The sequence below is a fragment of the Aspergillus udagawae genome (assembly GCF_001078395.1).
Source record: "Aspergillus udagawae IFM 46973 DNA, scaffold_6, whole genome shotgun sequence".
In the NCBI taxonomy this organism is placed as follows: domain Eukaryota; kingdom Fungi; phylum Ascomycota; class Eurotiomycetes; order Eurotiales; family Aspergillaceae; genus Aspergillus; species Aspergillus udagawae.
In genome coordinates this window covers 1,567,312-1,594,598 of record NW_025091269.1, presented here as the reverse complement: position 1 = coordinate 1,594,598, position 27,287 = coordinate 1,567,312, and the positions used below count along the sequence as shown (strand labels likewise).

The 27,287-nt window shown below is 51.1% G+C and overlaps 4 protein-coding genes across 4 annotated transcripts; 1 reads left to right on the top strand and 3 right to left on the bottom strand.

Annotated features, from left to right (window-relative positions):
* Positions 1-2,892: 2,892 nt before the first annotated feature.
* Positions 2,893-3,939, bottom strand: Aud_008314 (aromatic alcohol reductase; the record flags this gene model as incomplete). Its single annotated transcript, XM_043293191.1, has 3 exons — positions 2,893-3,238; positions 3,289-3,652; positions 3,705-3,939. The coding sequence occupies 3 exons, from the start codon at positions 3,937-3,939 to the stop codon at positions 2,893-2,895; spliced, it is 945 nt and encodes a 314-aa protein (XP_043149126.1).
* Positions 3,940-4,290: 351 nt separating this feature from the next.
* Aud_008313 (putative DNA repair protein (Rad57)) lies at positions 4,291-7,212 on the top strand (the record flags this gene model as incomplete). Its single annotated transcript, XM_043293190.1, has 3 exons — positions 4,291-5,197; positions 5,363-5,834; positions 5,892-7,212. 3 exons carry the CDS (start codon positions 4,291-4,293, stop codon positions 7,210-7,212), a joined length of 2,700 nt encoding a protein of 899 aa, XP_043149125.1.
* A 671-nt stretch (positions 7,213-7,883) lies between these two features.
* On the bottom strand, positions 7,884-16,684 carry Aud_008312 (putative TMEM1 family protein; the record flags this gene model as incomplete). The annotated part of the gene is made up of 7 exons (XM_043293189.1): positions 7,884-8,293; positions 8,358-9,408; positions 12,095-12,124; positions 12,170-12,799; positions 12,857-13,936; positions 13,992-16,564; positions 16,645-16,684. The coding sequence occupies 7 exons, from the start codon at positions 16,682-16,684 to the stop codon at positions 7,884-7,886; spliced, it is 5,814 nt and encodes a 1,937-aa protein (XP_043149124.1).
* Positions 16,685-17,307: 623 nt separating this feature from the next.
* Aud_008311 (putative membrane-tethered transcription factor (SPT23)) lies at positions 17,308-21,644 on the bottom strand (the record flags this gene model as incomplete). Its single annotated transcript, XM_043293188.1, has 3 exons — positions 17,308-17,439; positions 17,500-20,874; positions 20,928-21,644. The coding sequence occupies 3 exons, from the start codon at positions 21,642-21,644 to the stop codon at positions 17,308-17,310; spliced, it is 4,224 nt and encodes a 1,407-aa protein (XP_043149123.1).
* Positions 21,645-27,287: the final 5,643 nt, after the last annotated feature.

Genomic DNA, 27,287 nt, shown 5'->3' with positions numbered 1-27,287 from the left:
ACTCTTCCAATTGGATTATGCAGCACACCATCGCTAGCGCGGAGGTGATTCGATGTTAATGTCCGACCCCATCTATTTTGTGTTTTTGCATGGGTTTATTCGGTCTTACATGAATCATGCTGCTTGACTGGTTATCAGCAGCAGACTAACCCAGCCTCGACCTAAGCGGTTCCAGCAGTTCATGTCCAAGAAGAGAAGAGACACGCCATTCTCCGTCTATGCGACCGAACAACAAGGGTAATGACAAGTTCGCGAGAGTCCTAAAGTCCAACCAACGCTCGCTCCTCGGCTTCTGTCATGATGATCATCATTTCTTGGGTATCAGACGGAAACTTTCGACGAAACCCACTTCTGACGGTCCGCACCGAATGGAAAGACGGGCCCGCCTCAAGCCGCCCATGGACATTCCTCTGGTTGGTTCTTTTTATACCCAAAGAAGACGATCCAATCAGTAGGTAATAATAATAATAAGAACCTAAGGTACAGGTTGTTTCCTTATTCCACACTTCAACTAGACATGGAAATAGCCAAACATCACCTCATTGTGACTCTGAGACATTGTCAACCGAACAATACCCGAGGTGAGCCTCGTGCACAACCAGGGGCCTATGAAAGTCTGAGGTCCACTGTCTGTATCGCTGTGGATGAAACTAATACTACCTTAAGAGAGTTTTGTAGATGACTTTTGGTCTTCAGATTGGTCTGGATTGGGACATTTCTCCGGGAGATCTGCATTTTTGCCTCAGGCTGTGCTACTGTTACCACCTCGATCACACCCGACCCGGCGATCGTTGTATGGAATTCCAATTACGTATCCACCCACATATCCGTCCACGTATCCAGAGAGGTATGCAGCAGTAATAATAATAGTAATAATGCAATATTCTGTCAGTCAAGGAAACGTGTCCTAGCCTAGTCAATAATAATATTTCTTCTTCTTCAGCATCCAATCGTCATGTCTCCAGTATCTTGACGAACTAATCTCAGAGACACATGCACCTAGATCTACTGTTCAGTAACGGTAGGTAGTTTTGGAGACAGCTTACCAAGGAATTACCAAGCACTTTACTTATCTTAGGTTACTTCAGGAGTTCGGCCGAATCCAACAACTCGGCCTATAAGTCGAGACTCTAAATATGATTGGCTCTCCCGTCATCATCCAAATAAAGGAGAAATCCGCCTATTTTGATTTCTGCTGCGGCATACACCGTAGGCTCATAGCACAAGATACCGTGGAACAAATGGCATATTTCCAATCTCAATCACAGACTTACAGACTTAGGCACTCAGCAGTCCGCAGCCCGCAGTCCGCACATCAGCAGAGGCAAATCCCATATCTCGGTACAGGGTACCCCCTCGCATTAACGATGAGCACGATCGTCCTGGATGCATATTTCTGAAGCATGTTGCTAACCAATACCCAGACTGTCGGGTCTATCCAAGATGAGTCTGGGAATGAGATTTAGCATTCCAGCATTCCTGGATGTGACAAATCGCTTGTTTTAACCTTTTCAGAGCAATATACTCCATATTTTTTTGACTGCTTTAATCGAGTGGACCAGGAGTCAAATCGCTCTGGAATCTGTTCGGAATGGACATGATGCCACTCCTCTTAGTTTGCTGATTTGGGATGAATGTGCAGCACTATTGGTGGATCATCTAGAGGAGTCAATACTCCAAACGCCATTACGGAGAACTCCGTAGATGGGGACTCTGTGCTCTCAGGCGCAGTAGCGCCGTTTATGCTGCACGAAGCTCATCCCTTTCTGCTTATCGAGTATCGACTTTTGCTGTATTCTGTCCGGTTTGCTCGACCGTGAGATATGTCGTGACGTCAAGAAGGCTTTCGGTTACCATCCATATGATACCGAAATGTAATGAGCAAATATTATGCAGTACGACCGTTGAAAGCCGCATGATGCTCAAAACTCAGAAGCCAGGACGCTTCCCCAAGCATAGAATTAAGGTGGCCTTGGATGCTTGCGCGGACCAGCTCGAGTCCCTAGATTCTACCTCTAGACTCTGGTCCATGTCTTCGAGGCGGCCATAGCCATATCGATTGTAAGAAGCCCTTCGGTGTCTCAAAGGCGCCTGCATGATTTGGCTGCTCTCAGCTAGCGCAGGAATGTTAGCTGTCGATTCCTCAACGCCCGTTGTACATCACTCGCATTGAATTCATCGCTCACAATAATGACACATTGACACATTGACCCCCTATTAACGCGCCGTTTTGCATGCAGAGTAATACCTCAAGGCTGTTGTGTATTGATTGAACTATGAGTACTCGCTTATAGAGTTTAGATCTGTAACACGAAGCCATGATTTCGAGTCGGGAAATGTGACCTGTCAAGTTTGCATCGATAAGGTCTCGTATCGAAGAACTAAGGTAGCACGGACATTAATATTATCTATCTAAACTAACTAGGTTAGAGCTGGCTCTATGTTGGCTTTCACCGTCTTTTAACTGGGATGATGATTGATGAGGTTCTCTTTTTGGAGAGGATTCCGTCGTTACGTATGTTGCAGGGAGTAGTAAACCAAACTCGCCTACAGATATCTCCGTTTACCCCGTAGTTTAGACACGTTCCTTTAAAGCCTGTAACTCCTATGAGGCTGTTTTACCTCGCCCAGTTTTCGGATATAGATATCTCTGGTCCGACGGCCGTTGAGTCTGTGCGCTTCCTATCCAACCAAGAGTCAAGACATGTCCTCTCCTACAGTCCCCCATCTTTTTCGAGTTTCGACAGGATACAGCGACTACTACAATGGCAGTCGACTGGCTGATTTAATGTCCCAATTTAACTATTCTTAGATTAAGCTTCGCGTATGACAGGGCCAACGGTGGAGGTGACCCTAGACACTAGATGGCTGGTGTGAGAAACAGCGTATTTCTCAAGCACTCTGAGCTTCAATGACCCGCGCAACAGCTGTTTCCAGAGTATCCATATCCGGCGCATGGATCTTCCCATTATCTGTCGTCTCGTAAAGAGTGCCGCCCTCCGTCCAGATCCTGCGCAAGGTAGCCACAACCGCCAGCGGATTATTCGCCTCCCAAAGCTCCTGCTCCAGCTGCTTCAGCTCCGGCAGCGGCGTATACTCCCGCTCCCACTTGGCCTGAGTCTGCCGCTCAAACTCGGCTAGAATCTCGTTCGGCGTTGTGGTAAAGGAGTTGACTTTGAGCGCCTGGTTACGGGAGGCCTCGTTGTTAATGATCGCCGCGACGAGGAGTTTGCCCACGCTGGGGATCGTTAGCTCGGATTGCATGAGGAATAACTGCATGCGACGTACTCGCTCATAGTTGTGAGGCTTATCCGTTCATTTCCATCCCCCAGTAGAACAGCTTTCTTGTTCGCGACATCGAACGTCCCCGCGCAGGGGCAATTGCTTGCATTCTCCAGGTAGAGGTCCGCGTACGGGCCCGTAACAAGGTAGGTGTGTTCGAGTCTCTTCACCTCCTCTCGGATGAATTTTCGCACCTGCAGCTTGAACTGGTGCGGCTTCTCGTGCGCCGACTGCGGCCCGTACTCGATGTCGGTGCCATACTCAGACGGGAAGAATCGAATGACGTTTGGGCAGGATTCAGCGATTCGGATGAGGTTGATCTGAGCGGCAATCATGTTCCGCCCTAGGCAGCTTACGATTGTGTCGAATCCTGGGATATGTGTCAGACAGAAATGTGGTTAGTGTGGGGAACAGCAGTGTACCTTGATAAGCTTCGCGAACGCGCGCGTCATCGTTCAGGTCGCCGACAATGATTTCGACTCCATGGTCTTTGAGCCATTGGATCTGTTCTCTCTTTGTATTGACTGTGTTCTGAGAGGTGAAGATGGCGACGCGGTCGAAAGAAGTTGGAGCAGCGCTTGCAATAGCTTTAATAATGTATCGGCCAATGACGCCAGTCGACCCCAGGACTAGGATTTTGCGCAGTTGACCGGGCATTTTCAGTATATGACAGCTTTTCCAGGTATGTACAGGGAATGGAAAGCAGAAAAAATTGGGTGTCTGCAAGTACACAAGGTCGGATTTCTAAGCAGTATCTAGTGCGTGCGGGGATATCGGCTGTGTACTCCAGAGAATGGTGTTTGCCTGTGGGGGCCGCCAGCTTACCCCAAAGCGATATTATCAGGGTCGGATGGGACAAATTGTGTCTCATCAGCCAGAATATGTGACCGTCCGGCTCTGCCATGGTATTGACATCCTAAGGCTTTGGCCGTCTTTGTAAAAAGCAGCTGCATCAGTTGTACTTCTGGTATATATATTGCCGCTGGCGAGCCAACAGCTGCTCCAGAGATGAAGGACATGAAGGAGCTCGAGCCTCTGCAGAAGATCGGGCAGGATGTCTATCTCCATGAGGGGTCTGCCTACAAGAGCAATGAATCCAAATCCGATCCTTCACTCATCATCCTATGCACCTGGCTCGGAGGAGCAAGTCCTCGACGCATCAATAAATACGTGGCGCAATATCGATTCCTTTTTCCAACGTCATCCATTCTTCTTATTACCACTACACTACCAGATATCACCATTCGTCCTTTTAGCGTGCTGCGTGCGCGATTGAAACCAGCTCGTGACGCCATCTGCCACATTTTCTCTCAGAAAGCCGGCAATACAACTGAACGCAAGAACGATGCTCTGCTACATGTCTTCTCCAACGGAGGATGCAACACGGCCATTCAGTTGGCGCTCTCCATGAAGGCGAATTCGGGTCCAGACGCGTTGCACCGTCTCCCCCTAAGAGGCGTTATCTTCGATTGCTGTCCTGGGCAGGCCGATTTCCGCCGATCATACAATGCCGCTGTTCTATCTCTTCCTCAGGGGGGTAAGTTGGTCCAGCTTGTTGGCAGGGGTGTGTTGTACACGACCGTGGGGACGATCACCAGTATCCAGAACATGGGGCTTATGAGCTCCGTCAATGATCTGCGGCATCAACTGAATGACGAAGGGGTGTTGGGGCGCCATGTGCGAAGGCTGTACATGTGCTCGCAGGCGGATACCATGGTCGACTGGCGCGATGTGCTGTCCCACATGGAGACGGCCCAAGAGCAGGGATACCAAGCTAATGGGGTTATGTTTCGAGACAGCCCGCATTGTGCACTGATGCTGGAGGATGAGAAGAAATATTGGACGAGCATTAAGGAGTTTTGGAGGGAGGAGGATCTATCGTACAGATTTGATGGTCCTGCATCTGCTCTTCAAGGTGGCTCGACAGACAGAGACAGCTCATTACCTCGTAGTAAACTGTGAGAGTCACGGAATAGCAGAGATGAACAAAACTCTACAGAATACTGTACTCAGTTGTTGTCGTCCAGTGGCATACTATAGAGGTAAATCCGGAGAATCTGATTGGTCGCTGACTTGTCAGCGCAACATCCACAATTGCTCATCGCTCGCTCACAACGCGTTGTGATCTTCTGCTCTCTTGACTCAGTAACGCTTATGGATCTGCTATCGGTCCTACCGGGCTTTAAAACACGACCATATGCGCATATTATACCCCCTCTCGAGAGAAACAAAATCACCATCGTCGATCTCATCACCCTCGATAATCTCGAAATCGCGAAACGCGCTCACGTTCCCCCCGCAGACCTTCGCCAGCTAACCACTCAAGTTCTCAAGGCGCTGCACAAAGATGTTGGATTTGAAGAGGCTTGTGAGAGTGATGATGCTGTCGAGCCGAGCTCCAGCAATGACATCGAAAAGCCTCTCATCCCTGGTCCATCGACCAAGCTAGATTTGTCGCGATGGAATGCGATCAGCACTTTGGATCCCGTGTTGGATGAGCTGCTCAATGGTGGACTGCCGACTGGCTATTTGACCGAAGTGACTGGAGAAAGGTGAGTTACCGGACGGTATACGTCTTGTTTGCTATTTCTGACTGTGCGAGGATGTAGTGGGAGCGGCAAGACGCAATTTCTCCTCAGTCTCCTTCTAGCGGTGCAACTTCCAGAACCTCGAGGTCTCGGAAAACGCGCAATCTACATCTCAACGGAGGCCCCGCTGGCGACATCGCGGCTGTCGCAGCTCCTCGAGTATCATCCTTACCTCTCGACCCTCCCGAAAGACCGCGCCCCGACACTGGAAAACATCCACTCCATCAACGCGATGGACCTGGAAACCCAGGATCATATCCTCAACTACCAGTTGCCAGTTGCGATTACCCGCTACGATGTTGGCCTCGTGGTCGTCGACTCGATAACTTCCAATTACAGAGCAGAACATACATCTCACAACGTCCTGGGTCTGTCTACACGGTCCGGGGAACTGGCAAGACTGGGCCAGATGCTGCGCAACCTAGCCGTCGCAAAGAATATCGCAATTGTTGTCGCAAATCAAGTCTCGGACCGCTTCGATCCTCTCGAGAGTAACCCAGCATTGCGGCGCGCTGCCGCATACGGACATACTATCGTCTCATCCTCGCCCGTATCAACACAACAACAACAGACGACCCCCCTACACCGCGAGTCAGCCGTCGCGTCACCCCTTCCCGCTGCCCGATCCAGGCCTCCGGAGTCCGGAAATGCCGAGCTATCACCTCACATCACGATCGTACCGCCATCCTCATCCCCAACATTCCCCTCCTCGCCGTTCGTCGCGGATGACAACCAGTCAGAGCAGCAGCAGCAGCAAGACTTTGACGGATCATACCTGATCGGCAACCCCGTGCGCAACGAGCTACTGAGCCTAGTCCACCAGCAACGATTCTTCACCGGCTGGGGCGATACGCCGAAGGTTGCCGCGCCGCCTTCACCATACTACCTCACCCGACAGCCCCCGCACAAAACACCCGCGCTGGGGTTTGTCTGGTCATCCCAGATAGCGTGTAGGATTGCCCTCAAGAAGGAAGAGATCACGACCATGCTCGATCCTGCTTTCGAGCCAAAGAGCACAGACCCGTTGGCTTCAGCTTCACAGCCACACGAAGGAACCAGACCCACACCAAACAGTAAGGAGCACCGAAGCGATCACCCCGTCCTGGAAACCAGTTCGGAAATCCCGCCCGTAAGCCGACGGACCACGCTCCAACCGGCAGCACCAGACACAATCCCCCCTCGCACGCTACGAAGAACCATGAAACTGGTCTTTGCGCCTTGGACCGCCGGGGTGGTGACAACTACCGTCGACAAGGAGGGGAACTCCACCGTTTACATCCAAGATGAGGTTGAATATACCATTTGGAAGGGAGGATTAAAGAGCGTGGAAGGGCAGGAGTAGACGATATTCAAGAATCAATCAACGACGAGGCTGCTAATGGACTGCAACTATTCCCTTAAGCATCTCTGACTATGTCTGGATATGGTGGACAGTGGTTTATCAATGTACCATAATTTTCAATGAAGAACTTGGCTGCCTTGCTCTGTCGCTGTGTAATATCTCCACTAGTGCTAGTTTCGGCGGGCGGCGGAAGCTATCCTGCGTCCCCGCATTTGAAATCCTTGTTTTCTCCAGCTTTACGACTCCTCTACCCATACTCATTGTCCTAAGGGATGAAGCTGGTGATTGCTTTCTGAATTCACTGGATTCTCTTGTTGGTCTAAAGGGACGAACTTCGAACACGACAAAATGGACATCCACAAGTCTTCGCTGAAAAGCAGAATATATGCTATGAAAAAGGGTTAAGATGATCTAGAGCACATGGCAACCAAACAGGACTCCCCGATTAATAACGATTAAAGGGCAGGAGTCAACATCGACGAATAACAATGTTTTTGCCCCTTCCAGATACGCCTTTCATTTAGACAACTCACATTCGCTCTATGATATGACGAGTGCCCCCGTGTCGTGGTCAGATTCGATCCTGCGAGAGCACCACGGAGCGAGGAACTCAAAAAGAGAGAAGGGAAGGAAAACAAGAATAAGGTTCTATGTGCTGACAAACAGAGACTCTATTTGGCGGGAATCTTGGCAGGAGGGACACCGATGCCGTTGATGTTGCGGTAGAAAAGAACGTGCTGGCTCTCGCCCTTGGCGCCCTCGGTGGGCTCAACCCACTGGCAGGTGCGAGCGCTGGTCCAAAGGGCTTTGAAAAAACCAGTCCAGCCGGTGTGAGCCTCGCTGCGGTAGTGCGGACCCATGACCTTCTGGATGGCCTCGCTGGCCTCATCAGCGTTGTAGAAGGGGATAGTGCTGACATAGTGGTGAAGAACGTGGGTCTCGATGATGCCGTGGAAGATGTGACGACCGACAAAGCCGAAGTCACGGTCAATCGTAGCGGCAGCTCCACGGGTGAAATCCCAGGCCTCAGGCCGGTAGTGGGGAAGGCTAGGGTCGGTGTGCTGGAGGAAAGTGATGGCAACTATATTTGCCAAGTCAGCAAAAAACATGTTCCATACTGCGACAGGTGGGTGAAAGGATCTTACCGAGCCAGTGGTTTACCCAGAGGTAAGGAATGCCGTACCAGACAAGGAGGTTGAGCCAGCCATAGGTCGATCCGATATAGTAGAGGAGGCTTCCCACAAGGAAGAGACCGAGATCGCTCAGGGCGATGAGCTTGGCATCCTTGGCCTCATACAGGGGGCTAGAAGGGTTGAAGTGGTTGACACCACCAAAGTAGCCGTTCCGCTTGCCCTTGCCGCGTCCCTCGGGCTGGCGCTCGTGATTGTTGTGGCCGGTGACATTGGTCAAGAGGTACATGGGCCATCCGAACAGTTGCTGGAGAATGAGGTTGCTCGCGGTCAGGATGGGGGTCTCCTCCATCAATTCACTGAGCTCATGAGCGGCGCGGCCGATGCGGGAGGCATATTCTTCCCTGGTCTTGGGTACGAAGACCATATCACGGGCGATGTTGCCGGTGGCCTTGTGGTGCTTGCCGTGGGAGATCTTCCAGGAGAAGTAAGGGACGAGCAGAAGAGAGTGGCAGATCCATCCAACAGTGTCGTTCAAGACCTTCGAAGGGGAGAAAGCTTGGTGACCGCATTCATGTGCCAGAACCCAAAGGCCAGTACCGACCAGACCCTGAACGATGGTATAAATAGTCCACAGAACGACGCGCGCCGGCATGGAGGGCACGGTCTCGGGAGTGACATAGTTGTGGAAGACATAGAAGACGGTCGCAAGGATGGCCATGTCCCGGAAGACATAGTACAAACTCTTGACAGCCGAGCGTTGGTAGCAGTGAGCTGGGATGGCATCCCGGATCTGCTTAATGGTGTAATCGGGAATTTTGAACTCGTTACCATAGGTGTCGATCATCTTGCCGGTGGTGTTCTCGGCATCCGAAGCCATTGAAGAGAGCGACGTCGACGAAGGGGACTGACGAGGACTGTCGAAAGGAGAGTGAGAGACGGAGCTGGGGACGGAGGAGTCCGTGGTTGGGTTGCGATGCAGCGCAACGCGCTTGGGAAGAGCTGTCGAGGACATTTTGACACGGCCGAGCTGCTGGTGTAGACTTGTTGGGGTGACGGATGAGTACTGTCAATTGTGTCAGTCCATGCAAGAAAGCCGCATATGATCGGTAGCCGATATCCAGTCAATGGAAAGGTGAAAATGATGGAAGACGTCAAGACAAGCCTTGGAAGGGCCGAAAGTACTTCCCTCGTCGGCTTGACAAAGAAGTTTTTCCATGTGGGGGACAAGTTCAAGCTTCCACTCACCCAGTGAATCTGCTTCGGTGGAGGGTCACAAATTCGAAGCTTCCTGACTCCTTGTGCTGGAAGACTGACAATGTCAGAAGGATGGGGTGAATGACCTGGTCGCGAATTCCTCTGCACTCCTTTGAACAAAGCAAGAAGAGGTCAACAAGGAGACAATGAGGAGGGAGGATGGCGGTTAAGAGAGCAGTCCAGCAACAGTGGAGGAACAGAGGAGGGGGCAATAAAGAAGATCACAAGGGATGAGAGGCCAAAAGAAAAACAAACGGACCGAAATTTCAGAAGGCAAAAAAAAAAAAAAAAGGAACACAACGAGACCAGCCCATTGCCGTGTCCCCAATGATTTGACGATCTGATGGATTTTGGAATGCCTATTTAGGTGGAGGCCGTCCATGGAGTCCTTCCATGGGTTTGGTTGGTATTGGGGGTAATTCTCAATGGGGAGCATTGACTACCATGGTAATCATTGACCATATCCTTGAAAAATGATTGGCCGGTGGGCTCTTTGAGCACGGGTAACCCCTGTAATACCAATGCAGATTTTGACATTTTTCATTCTGAATTTTCTTTTCTTTGGAAATCTGTACAATTCGCCTCAGACGGCGTCCTGGGATTTGAGAATGTGATAATCATCTACTCATTTAAGGTAGTACCTAGCCACCACAACTGGACGCATTTATCAGCACTCAGCCAATCAGTCTGTCAAGTCCAGTCCTGTGCAGATCCCCAGAATGGCCAATATCTTTCTTGCTTCGATTCTCCCGAGGCAGCGTTTGCCATGATTGGTAGTAAGGAGTACTCCGTAGCTCCAAAGAGTTCAGCTCGCTCTTGAACTGCAGTTTGCATATGAACATGCGAGTTCTGCAGCTCAGGTGGGATTTGGATGCGCCACTTGTCGCGATCTCTAACTTACGCATGATACGTAAGTCATCGACAGATGACAGACTGTTGGTCTACTATCTACCTTCTCACCAATCAACACTGAGGCATTTTCGGCGTCCGATAGGGGGCTTCCGAGTCAGGCCACCTTGAGCTTGAGCCTTGGTTTCTGGCTAAATAGATTCTAGAGTCTGTATGGAGTACTCTCTAGTCTATCTACTACGCCTTATTTTCTGTAAGCGATGTTTAGCCACAGCTGAACATTTTGCAAATGGATTGATTCTATAAGAGATAACCATGTGGCAGACATGGGGCAAAAGTGAAAAAATACTAGTGGCATTCCGGACCAGGTACAGATACCGGGGTGGCGCCTCACCGCCTTTTCGAGCCCCAATCATATTATAGTGATTGATCCGCTGCCGGCCAAAGGGAATTGGCTTCTCAACAGTCTTGGCATGCACCAATTCGTATCATCGCCTTACAGTAGTTTACTGTCCTTGGCCAGCTCAGGAAGAAGGAGAGATCTGCTCCGAGGTATCATATGCAAATCTCCTAGGTCTGGAGAAAATGTCTGCAGCTTTGCCTGTGGAGGTGTTGACACTCGACTCCTTGAAGTCAAGTGGACTTGACATTATTTACCTGCCAGCGACTTAAAAATCGTGGGTCGGAGATGATTCGGGACAGATCCATATCTGTTTCCCCTTGACCTTCTAGAACATCTCCAAGTTTGATACCAACTCCAGACGTCAAAATTTCGTGACATCCTTCCCTCTCAATCTCAATAGCATGTGAATCTCATCCTCACCCTCACCCGACTGGGAATGAAACGCCATGGACACCCTACCCTTGCTTAGACTTACTGCTAGAAAACAATGTAGTATCCTCCATATTGAACCGAGCCTACTCGATGCAAGCGCTGGCTTACCTAATTTACAATACTAGATCATCCTCAGTCTCACCAATAATAACCAGCCTAGACCGGGTCAAGGTTTGATCGCGATCGTACTAAGGCGCGGCTAGCTTCTAGGGTCTTGCTAGTGGTCTACAATTGCAGGCGTCGGGTTTACTCTGTGCATTCTTCTTTTCAACTACCTCTGTAAGATTCGTGATCGAGGCAATGCATGTGATTCGGACCTTGCTTACAATGGTAGTATCATAGTAAATCACTCTCAGATACTGTTGATCCCTCGGAAAGCTCAACAAATCAGTAAGGAATGCCGGGACACGCCCTATATCTATTTCTCATGACTAGGGAGTCTCAATGCTGGCATTGAAATATCACTATGCAATGAATAGATACCTCTGAAACAGATGGAACAAATCCCTAATCACCAGAGATCTCGGGGTTGATTTCTCATTCTTCCTAGTATCATCCGGAGGAAGTTCGTTGCAGTAAACTGTTGGGGCGGGGCCATTTTGTTGAGGATTGGGAGGATCCCGGTGGGTCTGGCTGACTTGTCAACAGCCAAAACTAAAATTTCTTGTGAAGAGGTTAAAAAAATAAAATAATTAATTAAGTTAAAAGCGGGTGCTTAGTCATCAGTGGCTTGTGTATTTTTCTTCCTTTGCAAATTTGGCCCGACTATGGATATTCAACAGGGTGCACAGCCATTTGTCTATCTACATACACTCGGATCTTGATCTTCATGCTTGGATCGCTAGGTTACACAGTTACAACATCGTTAACATCATCATGCATGTACCTCATTTCGACTCTCTGAATTTATCAGCCACGAGCCGCCGTGCCCCCCTTGCCCCGCCGGGCTGAGACTGACCGTCGTCTGCCGTAGATCAGGGAGCACTAACACCGTCTCCCCATGATTGCGGTAATCGACCTCGCTCGGGATCTGTCGTCGCTGCAGGGATGGCGCACCACCCGCCGCTGGATTTCCTGGTTGGCTCGTCGTCGCCGTAGAGGGTGGCGCCGCGGGGACGTAACTTTTGATCTCCAGCCCCGGAAGGAGGAGATGGCCTGCTTTTTGGGGGAGCAGCATGACGACAAACGTTGTTGTTTCGTTCTCGGATGCGACAAAGTTTCCCCGTCTGCGTCCTCCAACGAGCCACAATTCCGGGTTCGCGTGAATCTCGTAGGAAAACTCCAGAGGACCCCCCGCGTTCTCGCGAGTCTCAGGCGAGCTCCATCGCCGTGTATGACGTAGAACGAGTTCGGCTGCAATCATCTGACCAACGGCCGCGTGTCTCGGTTGATCCGCGAGATTCTTGAGTCGCAACTCTGCGGTGTGCAGTACTTGGATCTCGGGTATGTCAACAGGGATCACAATCCGACGGCTGAGTATGGTTGGCTGCTTCGGTAGCGAAATGATTGGATTGTTCTGTTTGGATGTTAGTCGAATTGACTTCGAGTCATATGAGATAGAAGGTGCACTCACCTGGTGCCATGTCATGAGCCACGCTTTCAAACCGTCAGCTGGCTCCTTAAGTGCACTGAGTAGGCCATCCCATCCAACATTCGCATATGACAGCGTCCCCATCTCGCGAATGAGCCCGATCACTTCCATGTCTGCAGTTGACAGTTGTGTGCGGAATGCCTGCACGATATGAGATGTGAGCAAGGTGGTATACTGGCGGAAATCGCTGTCGGCAATACTGTTCTTGAACCTCGTTTCGACTGCGTCCAGGCACTCATCGTCCACACAAGTAAACTCGACACTTAGGCGGAGAGAGCGTCTTGAACTGGGTGAAGTAACACTATCCTTTCGCTGCTGGATTCTGTATAATAACGACGCTGGCTGCTTTGGGAATACGTCCATTGCCACCGAGTCCTTCACGTGCGACTGAACCTCGTAGACGTCGGAGCTGGGGATACTGCATTTTAGTATTCGAAGGGGAATCATCATCGCTGGGCCGACGGTAAATCGAGAGAAAAGAACTTCGTCTTTGAAGACGTCTTGCACATTGACGCTAATCGGCAGAGCGGAAACAATGTTATGAAGAGAACTGTAAGAGAAGCGGCCGCTCTCCGTCTCGTAAGAAACCTCTGCCCTTGCAGACAGCATCGGGTGAACCTCTTCGACCGTATAAGGGATACGGAGCCGCAGTATGGACTGCGGTCCCAACTGCGCAATCCCAATGTTTCCAGACTCGCTATTTGTGGAGATGGTTATACTTCCTTCCACCACCTCTGCCTCTGCTACCCTCAGTCGAAGACCAGCAGTAGCAGGCCGTACGCGAATCGTGCAAGTTTTGATGTTATTGCGCCCGCTGTAGAGCTCCAGCTCGAGCGTCCGCATTTGCTCCAAATTGACTACACGCGGAGACGTAATCTTGGCCTGCAATCCCTCGGGTCGTGGGAAGCAGTAGACGTAGGGCCGACCGTCGACCTCTTCAGCGTCGAGCACCTCCCTAAAGCCCACAGGAAGGGCTGGATGCTTTCCGCCGGCTAGCGTGAACAGGATGTTGCCAGCTCGCATTTCCAGGCGGTCCACAAAGTATTTTCCTTGCAAAGTAGCCTTTCATGAGTTTAGTGAGTGTGTAACGAAGTTCGAGGGGTCAAAGAAAGCTTACCGTAGAGTCAACAAGAATTTTTGTGGGCGACGACTTGATAATCGCCTTATTGGAAGTTTCTATCCAGTGCTCATTGCTATGCGGCCCGCTCGCACTGACAAGCCGCACCTTCATCGAATCAATCTCGATTCGTTTTCCTAGCAAGAACCGCAGGCTGAGTTGCATCTGAAACCCATCCTTGTCATCGTAATGAACGACAATGGGTTTCACGTCCAAGTCTGCAAAGAAGTCGGCGAAAGGCGCTGAGACTTCCTTTTGAAGCATGCCAGAGGCTTCAAAGAGTTTGCCCACGTACCGGGAAACCGGGCTCTGCTCGGTAAAGATGGAAGAAGCATCGAGTGTCTTCTCTCGCGCAGTCAAGCTAGAGTGCGTGTGCGCGGCGAACTTGGCAAGAAGCCGCAGCATCGTTCGTACGTACTCCTCGCTTCGTTTCAGTTCTTCGAGACATCTCGCATACATTTCGAGCATAATTCCTTCCAGTAAAATCCAATGCTTGGTCCCGTAGAATGGGATGACTTGGTGGAAATATGAAGCAGCTGCGATGTAATCATTCTGTCGATAACGTAGAAGAGCCATGTCGGCGAGAGCCGTCTGGGCTGAATATGTGCGGTTCGCCATAACATAGTGACGATACACCAAGTCCGTAAGCTGCTCGTAATGAGAGCGGAAAGCCTTCCTCGATCGCAGAGCAGTCCTTAGCTCAAGAAGATCGATTCCGAAAAGAGGATTCGAAACCAGAGACGCCCCTTTCCGCTTCTCTTCTGGCTTCTCTTCCGTCTCGCCATCCAAGGAAACTTCGGTCATCTCGTCCTCGCCTCGACCTTGGTTGTCGAAGAGCAGTCCCAGATCCTTCCAGTTCTCGTTCCAACCACATCTGCCAGCAATTTCTTCCAAAAGGCGTCGTGCCAGTGAAAGGAGTTCTCCTCTCCCACTCGCTAATTGCTCGGAACCGGTCTTTGGGATAAAGGCGGGTATAGGCTTCTGTAATTCGTGGTCTGCCCGAGAGGCATTGGCAAGAGTATCTGGGAGCGGAATGCCGTGGCTGTTAGAACGCCCAGGACGAGTTGTGGCAGGTGATATCAATGAGCTAGAGCGTCTGGGAACCTCAGGCTTGGGTTCTGGGGTGCTGGTGGCCTCCACAGCCTTGCTCATAGCATGAAGGGAAGACTCGGGCAATGTGAGCTTCGATGTGTATGTCTGAATCAAGACCTGGCTTGCTGCAGCATAGGCCCATGACGACACCAGGTTGTTTATGAGGTCCGTCTTGGACGGATGATCCACGTCAGCCAAGCCAGATTCGAGGTCAACTCTCAGCGTACGTGCGGCGAGGGTGATAAATTCGGCGGCTCTGTCACAAAGCTCAGAGAGAAGCATCAAATCCTCAGGTTTCTTGCCCTTCTTCCCTTTCTGGCTTGCGCCGATCTCCGTCGCAACCAAGGACGGCGCTCTGGCGGCTCTCAGGAGCAAGGTCAGTTGCCGGGAAAATACATATGTACGGAAATCGAATATCGAGATGTCGCTGGCGAGAATCATTTCCCGGTAAGGCTTTCGGTTTGAATCAAGCGGAAAGTCGTTGGGGTCAATTTCTCCAACAGCGACTGACTTTTCGTCGTCATCTACATCCGAGGGCGCCGAGCCCGCCTCCTCCAAAGCGGCCTTGGCTTTCTCCTGCCAGTCCTTGCTGACAGTCAAGAAAGCACTGCCATGCTGATCACCGGTGCCCTGAATCTGCTCGTGGACTGCCGTATCCAACCCCACCGAGAGCTCATCGTATCCGACCAGCGCATCCTCGAACAAACCCACATTCTCGAAGCCCCTCGCAAGCCCCTCCTTAAGTATAAAGAACGTGCAGAAATTCCAACCTGGCAGACTCCGCTGCGAGTCCTTCTCCTTGATATCCTCCTCATACTGCGCGACGCGGAGATCAAAAGAGGACAGAATGGCATTCTTCATCTTCTCCACAAAGTCCTCCACCTGATCCGCCAGCTCAGCCGGCCGCTGCGTGCTCCCTGGCCGGGCCAAACGCAACTGCGCCACCCGGTCAACAGCCGACTTGGACGACGCATTAAAATCCGCTTTGATCTTCTCGAGGACGGTCGTGGTGCTCCGGCCCCATTTCGATGCCGGCGCGGCTTTCTCCGTGCCGTCGCCGTCTTGCACCACGTGCACGATCAACCACTCAAAAGCATCATGCTTCTCCTGATTGCTCGCTGCCGAGGCGCCGGCCTGCGGCGTCGATGCGTGGGCCTTGATCCAGTCCCGCAGGGCCTTGCGAGCGGTTGCTTTGTAGGTGTCGTTGTCATCGCAGCGGAGGAGGTAGATTTTCAAGTACGGTGTTTGGCGCAGACCAGGGATCTGATGGCGCCGGTGAGGTACCGGGGCACTCCTAGAGGTATCGCTCGATTGCTTGCGCTCGTCTGTCTCAAGCTGGGCCGGAACGAAGCCGATGCGGAGCGACTCGATGGATCGAACGGGGCGGGTGGGCGATTTCCAGTGGAGGTTCTTGAGCGGGAGCTTATCTTCGATGACGGGTTGAACGAGGGGAAATAGTCCCCATGGGTCGGTATACTCGACTGTAGGACATCGATAATGTAACTTGGTCAGTCAAAAGTGCGTCGTCAACTGCGGCGGAGGGTTGCTCGTCCCGACATACCGGTGACACTGCTCGAGCCTGCCTGTGATGAAGTCTCCATATTTCCCGAGCGCTATTCGGGACGTGACACAAGGGTCCTCAGTGACATTCCGCTTCAGAGGACAATTTCAACAATAAGCGGCAAGAGAGGTACGTTAGTACCGGTGTATGCTCATTCAGGAGACAATTCTCCAGGTGTCTGTTCCTTTGGCGGGAAGGCGGTCGAGCAACTCCGCATAATAGGTACATCTCTTGGCATTGTTTATATGGAGAATATACTATGGCCCTCGCATTTTAGATGACAAAGAGACCACTCGCTAGCATTCTATTAGCGCCAGCTGTAACTAGAAAAAAAAATTGCCTTGAAGATACTGAGCACACGTAAGTCTATTTTCGTCCCATATCACGGGGCTGGAAGATCCCATTACAAAGGTACATCTGTACATCTTATTGGGCTCAAATTACATACAAAACGTCAGGTATAAGAGAGAGGAAGAATAAGGCAAAGGAGGAGCTGTCATATCCCGTCATGATGCAAAAGTATCGGCAAAAAAAGAAAGTCGAAAGGAAAGAAGGAAAGACATGTCCATAGTCCGCCCGCCCGCAAACAACGCCCTGGCTCAAAGGGATTCGAGGAAGATGATTGGAAAAAGAAAAGGAAAAAAAAAAGAAAAACGCCAAGGTCTAAGAGTCAACGTCCAGCGCGCCCCGCATATAGCGCGTCTTCACAAATCCATAGACGTCTGATGCACCTTGCCAGATGCCTGGAACGTAACTTCGCACCCATGCGCAGATAACCAGAAGCAGAAGAGGAAGCTAAGACCAGTTAGTAATGGCGCAGAAAAATGCGAAAAAAGGATTACCGAGGATACTCACCCAAATGAAGTAGAGATTCCGATCGCTACCCAAACCCTTCATCCTGCGAGCTTGCTGCTCTCTGAGATGCTTCTGCTGCTCGCGGGAAATCAATTTGGAGCCGATTCGAATGTCTTTGATGTCATCGTTGTCCTGTTTGCTAGATTCGGCCACAGAAGTGCTGGCCTGTAACTCGAAATGCTGATCTACGGCCGCCTCAGCTGCCGCCCTTAGCAATGTTGCCTTCTTTACATGCGATGCCTCTTCCTCCTCCTGGCGATCTTGGCCTGGGTACAGCTCCTCGTAAGAAGGCGGCTCAGTCGCACTGGGCGCGGAATTTCCCGTCAAGAGGTCCCACCAGCCGTCTTTCGAAGACCAGGATGTGGTTGGTCGATGAGGAACAAGATTCGTAATACGGCGCATCATCGGATGAGCCTGGTAATCGGGCAAAGCAGGCATTGGCGGCAGAGCAGGAAGATTCGGGAAGGCATTCGCGACGCTCTGCTGGAATTGATTTATTTGAGCCTGAAGCTGGTTCCGCCAAACCACCAAAGCTGCCGGGGGGGAGAACGGCCGTGCCTCTTGGGCCGCAGTTGCCTGCTCAGGCGAGGGTAGCGGACCAGGCACATCCTGGTGAACGCTCGACCGCCGAGATATAGTAAAGTCCACTTGGTCCTCTGAATCATCCTCATCGTCATCGGAGTCGTAGGTCGCCGGATCGAGCGATCCTGACACAGAAGACGACTCCCAGAGAGAGTGAAGGGAAGCGGAACTGCTATGCCTGCGTCGCAACGAGCTTACCGACCCAACGCTACGGGAGCGGTTGTGCCGAGCAGGAATCAGTGCAGCCTGGTGGGCAGGAAGTGTGGTGGCCAAATCAGCCGGAGTGAATCCCCTGATGCTGCGAGCGTTGACGTCCGCACCAGCCAAACGCAGCCTGTTGACAATATGCGCATGGCCATGTAAGGCGGCCAGATGCATAGGCGTGTTTCCGGTATTGTCCTGCACGTCCGGGTTCGCCCCTCGGGCGAGGAGTCCAGCTACGAAACGAGTCAAGCCCAAGGATGAGGCGAAATGAAGTAGAGTTTGCCCGGTCGTGCAGCGCGAGTTATACTTCGGAGGCCGCGGGTTGTCGTCAAGGTCGATGAATTCGAGATAGGTCAACATCTTCGAGTCCAGGTCGCTCAGTTTGCCCTGAGACTCTAGGCCAGGGACCTGGCGCTGATGGCCGCCAGAACCGGCGGAGAAGTCTTTCTGAAGGTTGAAGACAGCCTTGGGGTCGCTACCCATGATCTGTTGAGCAGTCTGGAATGCATCTGCCTGATTGCCAAGCTTCTGTCCCAGGATGCCAAGTGCAAGGCGATACATCTGGAGCTCTCTGTCGTCAATATACCGGAAGAATTGCTGCTGCTTGGGCATCAGAGGTTGAGCCGGCTGCATTTGACCAAATGTCGGATGCTCATGCTTGAACACCACAGCCACCATGCCAGGCTGGAGGGCTGGTGGAGTCAAGCAATTCAGGCACTTATCGCCCCAGAACGTCGTCGTTGTGGCTAGGGTATCACCAAAGACGACCTCCATACCAGGGTAGAAACCACTTCCTAACAGCGTCACTTCTGTGCCTCCGGTGATGGAGCCTTCCGCCGGGACAACCTTGTGAATAACAGAAGGCAGCCGGTTACCAGCATTTGTGAGAGGAGGCCAAGCAGGAGTGGACGTGCTTGAGCCCAATGAGAGGTTGAGGGACTGATCTTGAAAACCGTGACGGGCTGAGTTACCAGGCGTTCCAGGGCGGCTAGGCTGAGCCGAGTTTGGCGCCGACATCAACTGCTGCTGAATGAATGTATCCAAGCTGGTCTGGGTCGCGCTGGGATTGAAGAAAGGATTGTTGTCTCCGCTATTGGGCGTCGGTGGGCCGTTGGCGAACTGACCCGACATGGCCGACGACGTCACAAACGGCCTCTCCGCCGGGGACGCAAAACCACGCGCCGCATTGAAAGGAGCTTCGTTCCCTAAGACTCCTGAATTGGTCCCGCCCGCGGATGACTGTCCGTTCTCAAGCTTGGTCATGGTCAATTCGGACGGAAGACGGCCGGAATTGCTGTGTTTCCGTCGCTTTGTCATAGGTCCTGGGAAGTCATTCGGCGAAGTCTGTCGTGAAAGACTGCGAGATGTTTGCGAGTTTGCGGTGGCGTTCTTCTGGCCGTTCTGAGCGGTGACAGCGAAGGAGCCTGTCGGCATTTGATACTGCGAGTTGAACCTTTGCTGAAGACCTTGCAGATCTGTAGTCGAGGATGATCGGAACGACTGCTGGGACGGGGTTGACGACTTCGCGGTTTCCACGGGGGGGCCTGACGGAAAGACTCCTACCCCGGGCAATTGTGTCCCGTCAGGGAGAGACGGAGAAGGGCCCGGGGCGGGAGGAGCCGGGGGAGCGTGCGTCTTGTGATCGTCCGTGATCATGATGGAGTTTGTGATTGCCTGGGCAATGACATTATCCATATGGTCTTTGACTGTGAAAATGACCTGGAAACCGAGCTTTTCATTCTGGTGCCTGCAGTAGCATGCAATTCGCATTGGAAGCTCGACCTGCATTGCTCCAGCGGGAATAACTGGCGCAGGGGCATCAGTATAGCCTGGCATGGCATGCTTGGAGGGTTCCGCCCAATCTTTGATCTCGTTGGTGTTGAAGACGATGACTCGCTTCTCCTCGTCCTTTTGAAACAACTCGTCTTCCTCGGGTTTTCTCTGCTTCTTTCTAAACGCGCGCTTCCGTTCACGCTGTATGCATCCAGCACAGATTTTCACCTCCCCGCCATCCAAGGGCTTGTCATCTTCTGGTAACTCTTCCGTAGCATTCGGGCTAGAGCTCGAGGTGCGGTACCGCGTCTCGCCCCTTGCTCGTGCAAATGCCTTTCTCAGTTTCGTCTGGTCCTGCATCGCGCTAGTGCAGACAAGACTCGTATGCAGTTGCAAGGTATCAGCCGAACGATCGGCAGACGGAGGAGCAAGGAATTTCGGCTTCGAGATGGTGTGGGTGGGCAGTCGTAATTTCTTGACACCCGAGGGCATTGGATAGAGAGTCAACCGGATGGGAATTTGGGTTTCTACACGGGATTTTAGTGAGGTGGGATGAACGGTGAGGACGTGACGCTGAGTCGTTTCCGCTTTCATATTGTTCTGAGGGGGGGAGGGCGCAAAGTGGATGCCGAAAGGAAACCCATTCGACGCAAAGTTGAAGTTTCCGTTCAGTGGAGATCCGCCATTCATGTTGATGCCGCCAAAACTTTCCTCCAAAAGCGACGACGGTGATTGTCCCGGCCATTGGCTTGATGACGACCTGCTCTGACCGGGCATTTTGCCCACTGTGAAAGGAGAGGTCGAATTGCGAAACTGCTACGAGGAGAATCAGTAAAGGGACGAGGAAGAATGAGAGTCTGGGTACATACCGGAGAAGCTGATTGCCTCGAGGTGGAATGAGATGTCCCCCGCATTTGAGACTTCAGTCGCTTCTGCATCTTTGGCTGAGCGGCCGAGTCAGTCTTCAGGGCACTGGGGCTACTGGCTGCGCTTTCAAAATCGAAAGCGGCGTCCATCGCCTTGTTGCTGGATTCGAGGTCGGTTTCGACGGGGAAAACACCCTCCATGGCCGGCAAGGAAGGGTCAAAGCCAAACATCGATGTCTCCTCCTTCATTGAGCCGAGCTCCGAATTGATCCAATCTTCAGTTGCGTAGCCAAATGGCATTATGTTGGCGTGATCGCTATGAGTAACGGAAGTGGTCGAGGTCACGGAGGTATTTCGAATGTGATTCCGCGGAGAATCCGACGAAGAACTGGGACTCGAGTTATCCAGGGATTCGGCAGGGGAGTCTGAAGCAACGATCTTGGGTTGCCTCAGCGCATCGTGTTCCTGAAAGTGTCTCTTTATGGAAAGTTCTGAGGGCGACAAACACACAGATTCCGAGTCGGTGACAGTGCGGGAGGAGTGGGAACGGGCGAAGAGATCGTCGAAATCCTGACCGGCGGCCTCGTTCATCTGTAGGCTCGTAGAGTCGAGAAAGCTTAAATCGGTATTTTGATAGGGATTTTCCATCTCATCATCGACGACAATGGGATCCAGTGAGGGAAACACGGGAGATGAGGCGGCCTCAGCAGGTCCCATCATTGAGTTCCAGGATCACAGAGCGGAAAGCCAGGGGGTCACTGTTGCACACGTCCAAATTTTCGCAGTGTGCTTCCAATACCAAGGTGCAGGACTCGAAGATCGAAGTTGAAGGGATAGCACGAGAGCCGCTAAGATCCGACCGCAAAACTCGTCTCACTCGGGGAAATCGAACTTCCTAACAGTACCGTCTCCAAGCCATCGAAACGAATCAAAAGATGGCGATCAAGAAGGAGCGACAAATTCGTTATTGTACAGATAACCAGTAGATGGCCCTTCTCAAATGTTGATCGTGACCGCCGCGGTGTAGGGAATTGAGAGGCGCGGTAATAGCACCCGAGCGGTTCTTGTTGAGGATGTGGAAAAGGGAGGGAAAAGCTGGAGCGGCGATCGTTTCCGGGACGAAGGGAGTTTGGAGAGAGGGGATGGTCTATAAAGAATTCTTACAGTGACTAGAGAAGGACAGTGTAATGAGACACACTGACTGAGAAACAACACTGAAGCAGACAACGCCCCCAAGTAGATTAGGTAGTTGATGATAAGGACTTGATTCACCGCAGAGGAAAGGGGGTTGGTTGAGCCCGTAGCGTATTCTGCCTAGTCGTCGGGCCTATCTGGCTCCTTTCCGTATTATTCGGAACAGGCCAAAAATTCTGACCGCCAGAAAACTCAGGCAACCATAGATGACTCCTCCGCCACTCTATGACTGCGCTAATCCTATCTTGGGTTGGTCGGACTTTAGGCTACCAGATTATGATTGGCCTTGGCTCCGACTCCTGTCATTTCTTGTGTACATAACTCTACCGCTTCAGACTTTGGCTTTCATAACGAATAATTTCATTTTAAAGTCTTCATTACTTCGATTTCTTGTATCTTGTGCCTTCTCCGCATGTGGTTTTTTAATGTAGAATCGACACAAGGGGTTTCGATGAGTGGGTTAACATGGGACCCCTATCATGCATTCCTCCTAGATAGTCGCCTTGAAGTGACCGTGCGTTCTGGGCGAGGCGTATCGACAGTACATAGATTACTACGGATGAGGTACACCAGAGCTGTCAAAACTGTCGTAATTCGCAATGATCTAGTCTGTCACCAACCGTTAAAGATCATGGGGATAGCTTCAAGGAAAGACAATAACAGAGATAAATCTACCTAGATAACCGCATTGCTAGCGACCTTACCAGCTCATTTTTTCATCTGGCCGAGGAAAGTAGGACAGTTACTGTAGGACCCTACTAGTCTGATCGGTATGCTTTGCCTGTGTGATATCCTAGCCATCCAGGCCAATATCTAGTATGAGCATCAACCCAACCGTATTGCACTTACTTGTAGCATATCGTCCATTCTGTTCTAAAAGCTATCTCCGATAACGCAGCCCTGGGTGGGTTTCCTCGAACAGGTAATTTGCCACGAAAAGCCCTCGGATTCGAAATGCGCACAGCGGCAGGGGTGTTTGACCTGCTTAAGTTTGGTCACTTGTATTTATTCGCACTGTGGGAGCCATGTCACGACTCAATGAAGCGTGACTTCTACCTAGTGAACGGCGGGTATAGCAAGGTTTAGTTCCATTCCGAATGGTCCAATATATTTCATAGGTTCTTCTCCTTCCTACCACTCTTTCACCATGTGAGATGGGAACTCGAAATCCCTTGGATGAGCGATATATTATCTACTCATTCGCCCTTCGTCAGATTGCCGTTTTGGACTTTTCCTATGATAACAGCCCCGGATTGGATCCACCCTTAAGCCGATCATGTGTATAGTCTGGGGTTCATGGCTTGAGATGGCACTTGACATCCGAAACAGTAGTTCATCCAAAGACATATTTCATTAATCATTCCGCCATACTAGGATGCTCTACCTCATCCATGGTCATTCAATTGGACAGCATGTGATAATCCAGCGAAACGAATTCCATATCGATCGTCATCCTGGTCCGAAGTTTCCAGTAGGTCATAGCCGAGGCGGATCGGTCCAGAGACGCCCCATAACAGTTTGGTCATGCGTATAACACTTGAAATAAGTGGTACAGAAAAGCACAAGCACGAGGATTTGACAGCCCGTCTGTCTGATCAATAAATCTTGAGATAGTTGGCGGTATCTTTTTAATGACGCCGTGCCTCGGGTTCATCGAACCCACTCTTTTCTGATCGTTTCAACGATCTTAGGAACAGGCACATGGGGGCCTATAGTCAGCTATGCACGCCTTTGCAATTTGATATAGATGGTCCTGCTCGGGAGGTAGAAGAACAAACTTCTCGCGGTACTCCCAACTAGTATGGGGCCCTACACCTCATAAGTAGAGGTCGAAGAGGCGTATAACGCTATGCAAGCGAACTTCCGGTCCGCCCGCACCAAGGAGCTCGCCTGGAGAGAATGGGCAGATCAAGTAGCTTTTGGCGGCCTGTGGAGGGTAATAAGGACCACACCATCAAGACTGTAAACAAAGATCCCAACCGCCATGCATATGAGACATCCTTCACTGAGATCATGGCCATTCAGACGAACATCGTCAGAATCTCCTGGTTGGTCTGATCCCCAAGTACATCAATCCTGGTGCCATTCGAGTCGTCACCGCGGTTTCTGGGGAAATGACTACCTGATGGAACGCAAGCTTGATCACATCTTGTTTAAAGGATCTGTCAATGTGGCCGGCCATGTTGTCAGAGCAGTCGCAAAGCATCTCTCGCCGACAATGCGGGAATTAGGAGTACGGTGTCTCGCAATTGTCACCAAAATTGCGGATATTGAAGATGCCGCGAAGAATATTGCATGTGTCAAGTATCTCAACCGGGTTCAGATTTGCCACTCGCTCAGCCACGTATCTGCGCATCCCTCCGTGCAGAAATAGCTCATGGAGCGGATGACCTTTTACTTCAATGAGTTCGACAGGAAAGGGTGACCTGATTGCATGACGAACATAGCCACCCAATACATTTTGATTGGCTCAAAGGGCTTCTCGAGAAGAGTCAAGGAAAGATTGAATACGGACGAGAGTTCGATGCGCACCGTCTCTCGTCACTAATGCCAAGATGACTGGTAGGTTCTTGAGTCAACTAGTTTACTCTTCAAAAAGCCTAACGATTGCCAGATTCGCTAGTAGGCTCGAGAGCATCTGTCCCATTCTGACCTCAACTATCTAAGAAGCCACCGACTAATTAACAGGTTCGGTGGACTGATCAAAGACCTGACGTTACTGATGCGGACGCGTCCACGTTATAGTCTACCTCGACCGCTGGCCATCGACGCGTTCAGTCAAGATGAGGAGATCGACCATGGTAGGTCCATACCCTGCAATTTCCTGGAATTATCGCTGTGTTTCAAGCTAGTCGCCCTAGGTCTCAGATTGTAAGAACTGACCAAATAGAGTCCACCGTTGCGTCCACGCCATGAAGGATGCCAAATGGGTGATCCATCCGATGATCGATTAATCCCACAATCGATGGACAAGCCAAAAACTTCGGAAGATGAACTGAGTTCTTGGCTACAAATCTCTTGTAGCAAGGTGCGCCTCGTCCTCCAGAGACTAACATCGCCGGATTCCCACATTGTTTCTGACGGACACATATATGACCTGGTCTGCTGAATACAGTGGCAGCAAGGATGATGAAGCCCGGAAGGTTAAGGCAGTGGCCTTGCAATGACTTGGAAGTGAGTAAAAGCTTTGAAACCGTGCTCGCCATGGTAGTATACATGCCCTGAGTCCCCAACGCTGCCGAACGGGGGTTCCGGGACGATGGCATGGGTGATGACTCCGTTCACCGTGACGCCACCGGATATGGTGAGGAAATGACTAGTTGCATCGACTTCCTTCTCGGGCGCACGGTGATTCGATCCTTGCTATGGAGTATACAACCGCAGGTCGATCGATAAATGCTTTTCCGTTCGCCTGTAACCCGCTCTAACCAGTGGAATGCTGCACAGCTTGAACCATAGGAAAAATTCCGAGATAGATATCTCTTTTCCTGCATCAGTATGACGAGCATAGTGATGGATGCCCTTCCTGTTGTTTTCTCTACGAATCCTTGGAAAAACTGTCGTCAAGACCTGTCACATATCAAGCATAACCTCGCAAGTGGTTTCCATTCGATTGACAAGAAGCGTCTGCCTTTCCCCAACCACTTTGACGAAGGGGATGCTATGTCCCGTGCGCTATAAGATAACTCCACGTTTTTAAAGCACTGCCTGTTAGGACTTAGGGGACACATGATTGAGAAAAGAGCGAGAGCCCAGAGCTTCAGACGCTAGATAGAAATTAGAATGGAGCAGACTCGGTCAGAAATCCAAAACCCTAAACCGCTTTTTTGGGTGCAGTTGATTCAGGAGAAGGCAGAGCGGGCCAGCGGCAACCCGAAGCATTCGGGCGTTTCAGACCACACAGCACTGGTGCACCCTGAATAAGTAAAGCCTCATTTCAAGCCAAGTAAGTGTCTCACCCTCGGGTGGTCTGTGCATCGTATATTGACCCTGAACCCAGCCCCCCTGCCCCAATAAGTGCAGACTGCAGCGCTCGGCTGAAGGAGTGACGTGGTTAATAACGAACACTGGCGCTTCAGGAAATGACCAAGGTCATGGTCCTAGTGCTGGTATGGTCTGATATATAGATTTTGGCGGCTAAATACTGGTAAATGAAGCACCGCCCATCCACGACAATGGTGATCAAGCGTCAGTGACCCCGTTCGCCAGACAAGGCCTATCTGATACATGCGATGGCCAGACCTATCTGGAAGGATCGGTTCGTAACTTGGTAGGCAGTAAAATCACTCCATCATTCCCAGCCAGAGCGTTTTGCAATAGAGTATTCTGTGAGTAGCCCTCAGCTCGTCCAGTCCGACAAGATTCACTCGTCAGTTTATGGCTCCCTCATCATTCACCTGTGACCGCAAACCTCCAAAAGAACCAATCTGACTGTTTCATCCTGCCTTTTTCTACTGGTCTCTATCAGCTAGACAAAGGGGAATGAGAGTCCATGTGGATCGCGGAGCTTAGCCGATTCGTTCATGGAAGAAAACGGGTACCTGAGTCGGCGTCAGGGGTTGATGGACCTTTCATTGAGGTGTCTGCGATTAATGCAATACAACAAGCATTCTCGTATCGATGAATATGACAGATCCACCAGGTTCTAAAACCAATTTAATAACGCTCTCCTGACACGTTGGAATGGAGACAGAGTGGGGAAGCGTCGAGCCTAACGATTATAAAGGAAGCAGGATGAAACTCGGATTGTCACAAGAGCCATGTCCACTATTCCCAACCAGGAAGTGGTATATTAAGGTCCCAATGCAGCTTCAACGCCGACGCATTCTTCGACCACCGCAGACATGACTCGTTTTCATCAACCTCTAACTCGGTGGCTCTATCTCGAGTTTTCTCCACCTATCAGATAACCCTGAATTTGGATCCAAACAGAGCGCTACCAAGCAATCTAGTGGTGTCCACACCGCAAGGAGTAGATACTTGCGATGGACCTTAACCGAACCGGCTTCATCTTGAATTTGGATAGCTGTTCGGAGCTTTAACCGAGTCCAGATAGGTTTCTCAACCTTGCTGGAGATATAAGAGCCCTCTTCGTCGCAATGGAAAACAGCTTTCTTCTGTTCTTCTTCCCATCAGCATTCCTTTCTTTCACGGTCTCAGCACCTTCCG